We start from the raw sequence: 13,414 nt of genomic DNA on the forward strand, positions 1-13,414 counted from the left end.
GTAGCGCTGAGTTGTTGCCGTAAAGAGGCGAGTGATTTACAACGATGATCAGACGAGAGGAAACATCGGACCTAGGCCGTTGAAATTGAGCCACATGCATTTTCATTTGATTAAAAGCACAGACTAAAACAATTTTCATTGCTATGTCGCTGTTTTCACAAGATACTGACCGTTTGATCTTGGAAAGTTGAGTTGCTTTTACGTGCAGCCAACGCATGCCGGAGCGTGACAGACAGTACGTTCACTATGAATGCCTAGCTCTGCATGGCAGGGCTGTGTGTTACCGGCGTTAAACGGCCTCAGCCCCGCAGACTGATATAGGAAAAACCGCTGGTGACTCCTCAGAAATACGGCGGGCAGTTTCTCCGCCAAAACAGCCGATTTTGAGTCCAAATTTTACATTGATCATCGTTTTCGAGCACACCCACCTCGCCTAGGTACACGATGTGCCCAGCCGCGCTTGTAAACTTACGGAAACCCTAATTTTCTGTCTCTGTGCGGGCGAAGCGAAATACGCCGCCATTGTTAATGTCATTCAACCCATGAGCATTCGGGCGAAACAGTATAGCCACGTACGGCGAGTATTTAGAGAAAAATAAAATCAAAAAGCAACAAAAAACAAAGCGAAAGAAAGCTAGAATTATTAATAACTGAACGCTATATGATAGTTGAGCAATGCCAAATAAAAAATAAATAAATAAACACACAAGAAATGCCCGTAAAACCCGTCTGAGCTGGGCGATGACGTCATAAGCGTGTTGCAATGCATTCTGGGTAATTAAGGTAAAATTTGTGTATAGCATGTTCTATGGTAGTAATACCGGAAATAGAGAAAGAAAGAAAGAAAGAAAGAAGGAAGTGAGCAAAAACTAACAGTTCCAGAGCTGGTCTCTGGAACTAATAACGCATACCCCTTCTTTGCCATGAGTAAGCACTCATGTGAGTCCACCACTCTCACTACATACCCTTTTAAATAACTCACAGGGAGTGCATCTCTGCTTGCCAGTTTGCCTACTCCTATTTTCAAGTTCAGCAGAAATAACAAATAAATACCTGACAAATAAAATACTGCTCGTAAGCAGAGAACATTACCTGCACTTTACTGTCTTTTATTTCACTCAAAGCTCTCCTTCAACGAAACCTTAGTACCACACTTTAGTGGGTTATCACTGAACTCCTTTACAATAAACCATAGACGTTTATCTTGCTCTCCCCACAATTTTCAAAAAGTGTTGTTAGCCCTGGGTGAAGTGGAATACCTTACGTATATACTGTAAGTTCCCCATACATGATATTGGGTCAAGCTGTGTCATCACCACTAGGGCTGGAACTACCTGTTACTGTATCAAAATAACAAGTTTTGCCGCTATAGCAACTGAAAACAAACACTACAAATAATGTCAAGCAATGCGCATGAGTAATAAGAAAATTTGCATGTATATGGGAGGATGAGAGGGCCCAATCCCTGGAGTTTTTAATTTTCCCCTTTAAGGTAATATTCCACCTTAAAACAATCATTGAATCACATAATGGTGACAACAGGATTAGCCTTTAGAATACATACACTAATCCTATTACTGTAACAGTTCTTATTTGTATGTATGTTTCTTACAGGCGTTCTTGCTGTTCTCATTTGTCAGTCACTGCAAAAAATGTACAATTTTAAACAATACTTTGTTTCAAAATTTTGCTTTTATTTTTTTTTTAATGACTTTTGATCATTTTTACATGTGTAGCACACCGGAAGTTCTGGAGACATGGCTTTTTACAAACTTTTTACAGACTTTGTTGTAATAACATCAAATGATAGTATAAATCAAAAAGAACAGCAGAGCAATGGAAACTGACATCATCTTGCGGCAGAAAGCATATGCTGTCTGAACTGAAACTTTGATAAAATTTGTCCACAGAAACCAAACAGGCTAAAATTAAAAGGCACTGACTCTGTCGCATCACCTGACAATGTATCTTTTGTAGGAATTGCATTGATAAATGAAAAGATGATGAAAATTTCCAGGGCTGGGGTATTTTCAAGCAGTCATGTAGAGGTAAATGCATTCCGTATATAATTTCCCAAAACACTCCTTTGGTGTAACAGTGGGAACTGTGATGCAGAAAACCTTTACTCTTTGTACTAGGATACAAATTTAGAAAAAACATCATTTTGTACTCTTAAAGTTTGAGGGACATTGCCTGCCCATTGCAAATGCATGTTTATTACAACACAATCACATCTCTATCCCTGAAGTGATCTGCCTTATTCATTTTTTTTAAAAACATAAACCACTCTTTATTGTTTTGAAGAATTGTAACTTTGGTTTTGGAATTGAACACCCTGCTTTGGTATAAAGCTACTGTATTTGTACCGTACACGTGCAATTACGTAGATCTAGGGTCCTGAACTTTCTTTCTTTGCCAATGTTGGTAAGTCTGGAACATTTTCAATCTTGAAATCAAGAAACATCTGTCCATAAGCCTTCCCCTGAGAAAAATGAGAGAATAAAAATGCATGTAGGATGTAAAATTATTGTTACATTTCTTTTGCTTTTATGGTAATCCAACTGAACTTGACAACAGATTCCCACACCATGTTGAATTTCCACACTTTCCATCAATAACTGGCACATACATGAATTGAAGAATGTTGGACCTGGGATTATTTCCATGTGGAAAGTACCAGTACATGAATATGGAATTTGTATTCTAACCTGTGCATCACATCTCAGAGAAGCTATTCCGCCGCCTCCCAGTGCGTTATCCAGCACAAAGTTGAAACCATACACTCCTGGAAGCTCGTATCTGTGAGGGAATACAAAAATAGCGTCAATGACACTGTAGCTCCCATCCTGGACTATTTAGTGTTTGTTCTCTGGTCAGATATTTGAACATGTGTGAAAGGGATAAAGTGCATGAAGTGAAAATACTTAAATGTAATGTACTGGAGACAGTGAAATATGTTTAATGTATTAATTCAGAATATAAAATGGAAAAAATACAGAATTAGATATATCGAATACTGTGATACAACCATTAACTCAACAAGTCATTTACAATGACATAGTCCCCACTTGTAATAGGAGTATTAGTCTTGATGGGGCAGGAAAATGTGGTTATTAAGAAGTATCACTGGAGTGTATATGTTGAGATCTATGGGCACATAGGTCTATGTCGTTGTTCCCAATTTGAAACACATGAGGCATGTCTAAGTTATGGTTCTAAATCGGGAAAAAAGATCAGACCTCTAGCAGTATTGGCCAGCCAAGAAATACATATGCGCATAATAAATGAGGTACAAGATGTGACATCTTAAGGTCTAATATCCTATCAAAATTGCAGGGTATAGAACTTGTGGTTACTGAAATATGCATATATATGTATAATCAACGTCAAAGGTCATCGAGGTCACATGACATTTTTAAAAAAAAATTATATGCTAATTAATCCCTATATGCCAAAAAATCAGATCTCTAGCTCTATTCGCTTGCCCAGAATTAGATGTGTACATAATTAATGAGGTAAAGCGTGTGTTGTCATAAGGTCTCCCATCCTACTAAATACAAAGGACATAGTACTTGTGGTTACTTATTTATTGACATAAACATATATTTTAGGTAAAAGGTCATCGAGATCACATGACATTTGGTCAAAAAATTTCTCTCCTATAGTTATCCCTATATACCAAAAATCAGACATCCAGCTCTATTGGCTCGCTCAGAATGAGATATGCACATAATTATTGAGGTACAGTATGTGGCGTCATAAGGTGTCCATCATACCAAACATGAAGGGTGTAGCACTTGTGGTTACCGAGTTATGGACAAATATGTACATTTGAGGTCAAAGGTCACCGAGGTCACGTGACATTTTGTCAAAAAATTGTTTTGCTAAGTTATCCCTATATACCAAAAATCAGACCTCTAGCTCTATTGGCTCGCTCAAATTAGATATGTACATAATTAATGAGGTACAATATGTGGCGTCATAAGCTGTCCCATCATACCATACATGAAGGGTGTAGCACTTGTGGTTACTGAGTTATGGACAAATATGTATATTTGAGGTCAAAGGTCACCGAGGTCACATGACATTTTGTCAAAAAAATTGTTGCTAAGTTATCCCTATATACCAAAAATCAGACCTCTAGCTCTATTGGCTCGCTCAAAATTAGATATGTACATAATTAATGAGGTACAATATGTGGCGTCATAAGCTGTCCCATCATACCATACATGAAGGCTGTAGCACTTGTGGTTACTGAGTTATGGACAAATATGTATATTTGAGGTCAAAGGTCACCGAGGTCACGTGACATTTTGTCAAAAAAATTGTTTTGCTAAGTTATCCCTATATACCAAAAATCAGACCTCTAGCTCTATTGGCTCGCTCAAAATTAGATATGCACATAATTAATGAGGTACAATATGTGGCGTCATAAGCTGTCCCATCATACCATATACGAAGGGTGGTAGCACTTGTGGTTACTGAGTTATGGACAAATATGTATATTTGAGATCAAAGGTCATCAAGGTCACATGACATTTTGTCAAAATATCCGAGATATCTGCGTGAACGGATGGACTCACGGATGGACGAACAGACGGACATGACCCAATCTATAAGCTCACTGGACTTCATCCGTGGGGACTAAAAATTGTGTCACTGCATCCTTTTTGCAATATGAATACGAATGAGAATACGATGAGAAACTAAATTTTTATTTTTTGTGGCCTTATACATGGGAGTCTATGGAGATCTGCCTTAAACATGGGAGTCTATGGACGTGTAAACTAAAAATATGCAAATTTCACCACGATTTGCCCAAATTTGGTAAAGGTCACTCCTATGCACTTCCATACCAAGTTTCAAATCAATCGGACTTGTGGTTTAAGAGCAGGAGATTTTTTGACCAAAAATGGGAGAAAATTACAAAAAAATTCATGAAAAATAGCAAGTCCAAGATACTGACCCAAGATGCGCACAATCATTTCATGTCAGCCCAAAGTACTTACATGCTAATTTTTCATGTAATCTGCTCAGTGGTTATTGAGTTTTTTCAATTTTGACTGTTTTTACATTTTTCACTTAATTTGCATATTTTTGGCAATGACAACTTCATTTGAACAAAATCTCATCTACAGCCCATCATCCATGTACACACCAAATATCAAGATGAAATGTACAGCGGTTTTGGAGTTTTTGATGTTGACGGACAGACATACAGACATACAGACATACAGACATACAGACATACAGACGTACAGACATACAGACATACATACACACAGACATTTCCTAGCCTATAAGAATAGCTTCCATTGCCATATATACATATGGCTATGGGAGCTAAAAAAGGATGATTGCAACGTTTAAAAGTGACTACTGTAAGTGTAACGGCTGTGTATTGGACGTTCAAGTCAGGGTTACAGAGAACGCCACATTAACCTGTCAAGCCATTTAGAAAAATGCCTTATAAAACAGAGAGTCATTTGGCCAGATAACAAGTAAATTGGCGGTCAACTTCAGTGGTCTGGTACAGCGATTGTAATACAAAAGTCAGCAACTCTTGCAATAAAATTGATACTGATACTACAGGCTGCGTAAACATCGCACAGTAGTACAAACCATTTCTCTCATTGTGTATCTTAGAAAATAAACTGAATCGAATGAAGAATAATTCACGATTGACACCAATTGAGATTACCCGCTGATTTTAGTGTTTGCAATTGCTGTACCCAACCAGTGAAGTTGATCGCCAATTTTTTTGTTATCTGGTCAAATGACTCTGTTTTACGAGGCATTTTGCTATATGGCTTAACGGGTAAATGTGGTGTTCTCTGTAATAGACACAACACATGTATACTAGAGCAATAATGTACCCCCTCCAAGCCCATAATGGACTCAAGCAAACTTCGCTTTCCATAATTTACGCAGTGAAGGAGTACATTATGGAGTGCAAAGTGTGTTTGGGTCCATTATGGGCTGAGAAGGGGTACATTATTGCAATTATTTTATAGTTTTGGCAATGCCAGTCAATTTGTAGATGAAGAAAACATCTGGGGGCCACAATGCTGGATAATTTGATATATTATCAGTAATAATTTAGGGGGATGGCATCACAAAATTCCCTGGTATTGAAAAAGCTATAATATAATATGTATACCAGGGTACTTGCAGTTATTACTAGTACTTGCATATATTTTCTACTAAAAATAATCTTTGTTGAATTCAGTAAACTGTGTCTGTTGCTATCTCTTTTTCCATGATGTCACAAATCAGAAATGCAAGAGTTTACCTTGGAAACTTACATGCGGGTACTTTATAATCTATTTAGGTTGATGTACTTAAGTGACTCCACTGAAGTGTTTATTAGTTTAAAATGTTTTCACACAGTAACATTATTCAAGCAAGTCCAGCCATTCTATTCAAACTGGCAATGTTATAAAGTGAACTTTGTTGTTGCTTGGAATTGCTTTTTATCACCATAATGCTGCTACAAGAAAGGCAAAATAATAACAGCGTTGATGGCCTTAATGCAAATACCTGCATTGGTACTGTTAACATTTTCACCCCACTTTTCTTTGTAAAGGTCCAACTTTACCATTGAAATCAACAGAAGTGGATCAAACCATGGTGGTAGAGGAGTTAAACTAGGTATGTCCAATGCATTATGAGTGTACATAATGTTATAGAAAGAATGGGCGATGCGCTGACCATTAACGTTTATTTATGGGCAAGGGTGAGAGGAAAGCCAAAAATTAATGGGCGAGGCTTGCCGAGCCCGTTTATTTGGCTTTCCTTGAGCCCGCGCCCATAAATAAACGTTAATGGTCAGAGCGGAGTCTGTTATTTCCATTATATTATCAGCGAACCCAAGAAAACCATCAAATTTGCGAAACTTTCTGGAGCGAACAACAACTGGAGCCCAGAAACTGAGCAATACGCGATGCACTGTGACCACGCGCTGTAAAAAATTGGCAAATCCGGAGATGTTTTCAGAAAAAAGTATCTCAACTTGACCTACAAGTGCTCCATTTTATTTTGTGATTGATTATGATTTACCTTTGAGCTGTAAAGTTACGATACTTTGAGTTGTTAATCTTATGATTCATATTCACGGGCATGTAAAAAAACCATTACTGTGTATTTGTGGTCAGTCATGTGGTTCAGCTCGACCAATCAGAATGTGATGAGCCGGGCATGGTAATATAATGAGAGATGGATACATGTATTTGTAGAGTAACTTTACAGCCCCCAACTTTGCATGTACCTACCTTGTGACACTCTTTGTCTCTCTACCATCTGGTGCGTCGATCAGGTGATCAAAATACTGTTGAACGGCTTCTTCTGTGAGTGCCTGACGGAGGTAAGGCACATAAAACGGATGGCGGGCTACAACTCCTGTTGAGGACAATAGACAGACACAATGAATCATATTCTTCAAGCAAGTTCATGTAAATTGAATCTCCTGGCTGTAACCCATTCATATCTCAAAAACGTACACTTTCAGATACTGTTGAGCACTTCCAGACACACAATACAATATAGTCCACCAACTTGTACAGCTGTTATATTAGTTTCATAAGGCTACTGGTTTGTGTTCGTTCAAAATGACACGTTGTCATTTGGATTTTAATTATCGTACTCAAATTAGTTCGGAACACTGGTGTGAAATATCCTCATATTACAGCAATTCATATGTGTTGTACATGCATTGTAAAGATTGTATATTCTTTGATACGTGCAGATATATACAGTATCACATATGTAGATCAGCTGTCCATGCAATTTATGTCATATTTTTACAGTCTAGTCTTGCCTCATATTCAAAGACTGAAGGATATCAATGTAGGCACTCTGTATGCCCTCATTTCAAACCTTCCCTATTTCTGCTCTAATTCAGCTTCATTTAAAACGTTACATACAGTTCACACTGTACCATAGTTATGAATATTCATATTCACAAAGCTTATGCTGTAAAGTCCCTTGGGACGCATCGTGATCTCCCTCTACCCTGGCACTACACTGACTCCAAATCTACTATCTCCAGACACAGCCAGCCAGTGATTGTCCAACAAAACCGATGTCTAACCTATATTGCATGTGTTTCCCTTGTCTCCACTCCTGGTGTATGCCAGGTCTCCCAGGCAGAAAGTATGGGTACCCGTTTCAAGCTTGGTTCCCTCTTCTGTCACTGACTCCTGGACTTCATCTTGTGTACTCTCTGGGACAACTGGACTTGTAATGGTTTCCTCATGTTCATCACAATGAACTTTAACCTTAACAGTAGCATGACAGCATGAACAAAAACAAATTACAACTTGCATTTGTCTTTTTTTTCTGATGTCTAAGTAAAGTGATCCACGGGCAAGGCTTGGCCTTGCTTGTTTACTAGTTACAAAACAAAATGACATATTAAATTATATCTTATTAAATTGGCTTTTGAAAAATTGATACTGATCGTTTTCTTGGCAAAAAAACCATTCTGCTAACATTGATTTGAACTATTCTGCATTTCAAAATACAATAGTCGCGCCAGCGGCTTACTGACTACGCATGCGCTTATTCATAATATACTATGCGAGTAACCGGAAGTGTACCCTTCTTTCATGGGCGCCGCCATGTTTTTTTTTTTGAGTACTCGTAAATAAACAAATACGAAACAAATTACTATTATATAACATGCCTTTTATAAAATATACCTCTTTTATTAGCCAGTAAATGTTATTATGCACCTTGTCGCTGATACAAAATATCGTTAATATAGATAAAGGGAGAAAACTGTCGTGCATATGAACGGGGGCATACGCAAAGAATGCTGGGATTGAATTATAGAAGAGCGCCCCTTGTGTCAATAATTAGATTCAAAAATTGCCAGTTTTTAGACGGAACGCTATAGTTTTCAGCTTGCAAGTGGAAGGTGGGCAGTGCGGTTACCATTGCAATGATAATGATTGCATAATACGTCCCTTGTTTAACGCAATAGGCTGTTATCATTGTAAAAATTGCCAATTTTTGCCAAAATTTTTACACGCTACAGAAAATCTATACCTGCCCTGCTGCAGGGTTTGACGTCGTGTACGTACGTGAACTGCTTTCATCAGAGGGAAACTGGGCATAGTTGTCATATAAACGTTTATGAAGTAACAATTACAGTTTATCATGAATCAATACAAATAACATTGCCAATCTTAACCCCTGGCGCGACACCAAGGGCTGAGCCCTATATAATATTACATTTTACAAATGTCAAAAAAATGATACATTTTGCAGAAATCTGTAGAATTCTAGGGGTAACAGTGACCAAAAAATACTAAATAAAAAAGTTGCTGACATTACGATATATACAACTTTTCTATTCCGTACTGACTTTTTGATGCCCATATCATGATGGTGCTTGTATGCTGCCATGAACACTAACACATTTATTGGCTGTACATAATATGAAGCGATATTCATTGCCACTTCAATGTACTGAAATATTCAAGTTCCCACATTGGTGAATGTCTTCTGGTATTGTACATGTACTTTGTTCAGAGCTACATGTAAGTATACACTTGATTTCTTGCACAGTGTTATGTATGACTGCAATGTGACATGCACAACAACTTGTATTGATGTTTCGTACAAATAATCTGAAATTAAAGTTTGAAACTCACTATATTTTGTATTACTTGCCACAAGAAGACCAAAAACATGTCATGAAACTACAATAATTTACCTGAAGTTTATCCTTAGGATACAAGAATGAGAACAGCTTCAACACAGGAGATCTGTTGACAAACAAACATTTAGCTTTTCATCTGAGAATCAAATTTTACAATACATGATATATGTGGACATCTTTTGATCCCTCCACTCTAAAGGCTATTTGTTTGTGAAGACATATGTTTCTGGATAACACAGGTTCTAGAAGTAACCAAGGCCCGACACTCTTTGAAAGATGTATTTGATGGGTTTCAGCAAAGCAATGCCCCGTAATAAGAACAATTTCATGTGCAAGGGTGAGTTTACAAAGGTGCAAAAAGTTATACATTATTTTGTCAAACAAAATTTGAAACTCAAACCTATAAATATTATCAAACAACACAGAATGATACTACGATAAAGTGATGTATTTCCAAAAGCAACGTTGCAAGCAATATGTACCATTTCCCTGTATCGCAAACAACATTTTGCATGAGAAATAAGTACTTTAGATTGTTTCAAGAGTATGAGTAATGAAATTTGTAATCTACTTACACTCTTGGCCTTCCACCAACCAGTGTCATGAATCCTGGAGCTGTAGACAGAAAGTAGAACAAGGGTGTCCATTAGTGTGATTTCTGGTATATAAATGCACAAGTTAAATGTTGATGTTAACAATAACAGCTGCAGCTATTTCATATCATGGACAGACGTAAATGAAGTGTCCTCCACAGCTTGTAAAAACAGGTGGGTCCATTTACATAACAATACATAATTTGCATATCCTCTTGTTGTGAAAATGTATTGTTTTATACATGTTGTTAACATATGAATAGATTACTTCAAAAACAGGGGGATGGCCCACCTCTAAAAATTCACTGTGGAGATTCCTGAAATGAAACATGTATATGTGTGTAGCTGCACTGTTTGCTGTTTGAGACTCTCTCAACTACCATAAGACTGAATAACTGGTCCAACTCCGTACCTTGCGTCATTAATTCATTGATTTTAGAGATACTCCTAAGTTTTAACATGAAAAGTTCATCTCTCATATAAATACAGTGTTGAAATTTTTGTCATATAACCCATGTCATTAACCCTCTGAACACCAAAGTCAATTTTGGTCACCTTTATAAAATATACCCTAGTCAAATTTTTTTACGTTTTTGCCACAATTTTTTTAAAAAACTGTAGCCAATGAAATGTGATGTTCATTTGGTCCAAAATTATTTAGAAAAATTAACAAAAGTTCATAAAAATTGGCAAAATGTTGGATTTAAATTTTGGTGGGAAAAATTACAGCACTCAAAGGGTTAAGCCTCTCCTTCAAGGGGAAGTTACAGGACTGTAGGTGCACAACAGGCCTAGGGGATGACTGATGATGCAGTCATTTGCATACACTGGACTGGAGTTTTTGAATTCTCACAACATCGCTTTGACCGTATGAGAAATTTGAATAATCATGATCGGCACTTACGTGACATATGCAAAGAGGGGTCAAATGCTCATACAGGGAACACATTTTGAAACATATGCGTTCTCCGACAAAAATTGGAAAATTTTTTTCAGTTTATTTTCAACTCAAGTTTAGTCACTATAAATTCACAGACTTCATATGCAAGATTCAATGACAATGAATGCCTGAAACATGGCAAAATTATGGGATTCTGGGACAAAACACGGCACGTCCAATCAGTAGCATGGCTTTTTGACATTTGCACAGATTTACGATAATCCGACTTTTACAGGGGAAGTTCCTGTTTCAGTGAATGTTAGAACAATCAGTAAACAAACATAGGGCCAAAGTCCCTGAAGCTACTATAGACATGGATACAAAATTAAGTATTTCTTGACTGTATGAAATTATCTCACTAAGGTCATCCTAGGGACCTGTAACACAAATATTAAAGCTGTCTGACCAGCGGTTTTGAAAAAACAAGCGACTCAACAGTTGACAGAGCTCTGCTGTGTTATGTAGAGAATAACCTTTTGTGACACATGTATTGATGAAGAAGGTGGATATCTTTGATAGCTCATTTCAGGATGGCCTGACCAAAAATGGAAAAAAAAATTCCGTAAAAATACAGATTTGCATATTTCATCACAATTTTAACAAATCTAAGTTGGGTTATCCCTAGGGACCTGTATACCAAATAACAAAGCTGTCTGACCAGTGGTTATGAAGTAGAAGATTTTTTACCAAAAACGCCTTTTTTGGTGCTAATTTGCATATTTTCAACAATATCAAAAATAAATCATATATTTTATCCACACAACAAATATCAAATCAGTAGGTACTGCAGTTCTTAAGATATTGACGGACGCCTCACAAACGGTCATACATACATATATAATACATACATACATACATACATACATACATACTGACAGTGCACGCCGGACAGATACCCATCCCAATAGCTTCTATAGACTATATTAGTCGCTAATAAACGAGAGTTAATTACATTCTAATTAAGTAAACAAGACTTGCTTAAATCAAGATTTTCATCATAAAAAACAGCATATCTGTCAGGTTATACAGAATCTTTAGCGGTTATCTTTTTATCAGTATTTTCATCCTATGAACCAAGCACATTTGAACTTTCAAATTAATATTGTAAGTAAGTTCTGTTGAATAAGTTGAGACTGTACGTACTCAGAGAAAGCACACTGAAGAGACAAATGTTTGAAACTTAAGAAGTTCAAGGTCATCAAAAGCATCATGTAACACTTTCATTGCACTGTTTACACAGATTGCATAATTGCTATAAATAGCACATGAGGAATCTTACAGCCAAGCTTTACCATAAAAACCCTATCACTTTGACCACTCTATTTTTTTCCTCAAAAAGTAATTTTATTTATCCTTACCAAGTCAACCAAAACTTTCTCTATCTCTATTTATTTGACCACCCTATCATGACAAACTATTTTGAGCAATTTCTTTTAGATAACATACAGGGCACAATAAATGACGGTTCAGAATATGTCAAAGTTGGGATTCAGGAAAGTTGCCTTTACATGTTTTAATCCTCCAAGATGGTAAGCATTTCACTATGAACTGTCAAAAAAAGTTCAACTTTCTGATAATTCTACACTAAAATTATTTTGGCTTTGATGATTTCCTAATTAATTCAATTATTTAAAATCATTTAATTATTTTTTTCTGGGTTAATTGATAGGGTTTATACAGTACAAGAATTACATACAATGTAAGTCAAATTTTGATCAAAAATGACAAAAATATTCCTTAAAAATACACATTTGCATATTTCATCACAATTTGAACAAATCTAAGTTGGGTTATCCTAGGGACCTGTATACCAAATAACAAAGCTGTCTGACCAGCGGTTATGAAGAAGAAGATTTTTTACCAAAAACGCCTTTTTTGGCATTAATTTGCCTATTTTCAACAATATCAAAAAATAAAAAAAATAGTTTCTCAAAATCATATTTTTCATCTACACAACAAATATCAAATCAGTAAGTACTGTGGTTCTCAAGATATTTGAGTGGACGGACGCCTCACAAACGGACATACATACATACATACATACAGACTGACGCCGGACGCCGGACAGATACCCATCCCAATAGCTTCTATAGACTATAGTCTATAATAGCTAAAAATGCTAGATATTTGTGCTGAGGAAAAGTAAAGACTGTAAAATGGTCAACTGACAAGCATATACACATATACCTGTAGCCACTAAGTACCATTCATAGAGTG

At 36.6% G+C, this 13,414-nt stretch overlaps 1 protein-coding gene across 1 annotated transcript in view; it reads right to left on the bottom strand.

Moving 5' to 3' along the window:
• Window positions 1-1,673: 1,673 nt before the first annotated feature.
• LOC139131399 (uncharacterized) overlaps window positions 1,674-13,414 on the bottom strand; it is a 15,617-nt gene continuing 3,876 nt past the window's right edge. The window contains exons 6-11 of the mRNA XM_070697426.1: window positions 10,240-10,279; window positions 9,719-9,770; window positions 8,090-8,276; window positions 7,272-7,398; window positions 2,709-2,799; window positions 1,674-2,482 (exon numbers count right to left, since the gene is read on the bottom strand). Of these exons, the coding sequence (XP_070553527.1) occupies window positions 2,390-2,482; window positions 2,709-2,799; window positions 7,272-7,398; window positions 8,090-8,276; window positions 9,719-9,770; window positions 10,240-10,279 (590 nt within the window). The 3' untranslated portion in view covers window positions 1,674-2,389. The remainder of the gene's footprint in view (window positions 2,483-2,708; window positions 2,800-7,271; window positions 7,399-8,089; window positions 8,277-9,718; window positions 9,771-10,239; window positions 10,280-13,414) is intronic.

Source organism: Ptychodera flava, chromosome 4, assembly GCF_041260155.1.
Source record: "Ptychodera flava strain L36383 chromosome 4, AS_Pfla_20210202, whole genome shotgun sequence".
Taxonomy (NCBI): Eukaryota; Metazoa; Hemichordata; class Enteropneusta; family Ptychoderidae; genus Ptychodera; species Ptychodera flava.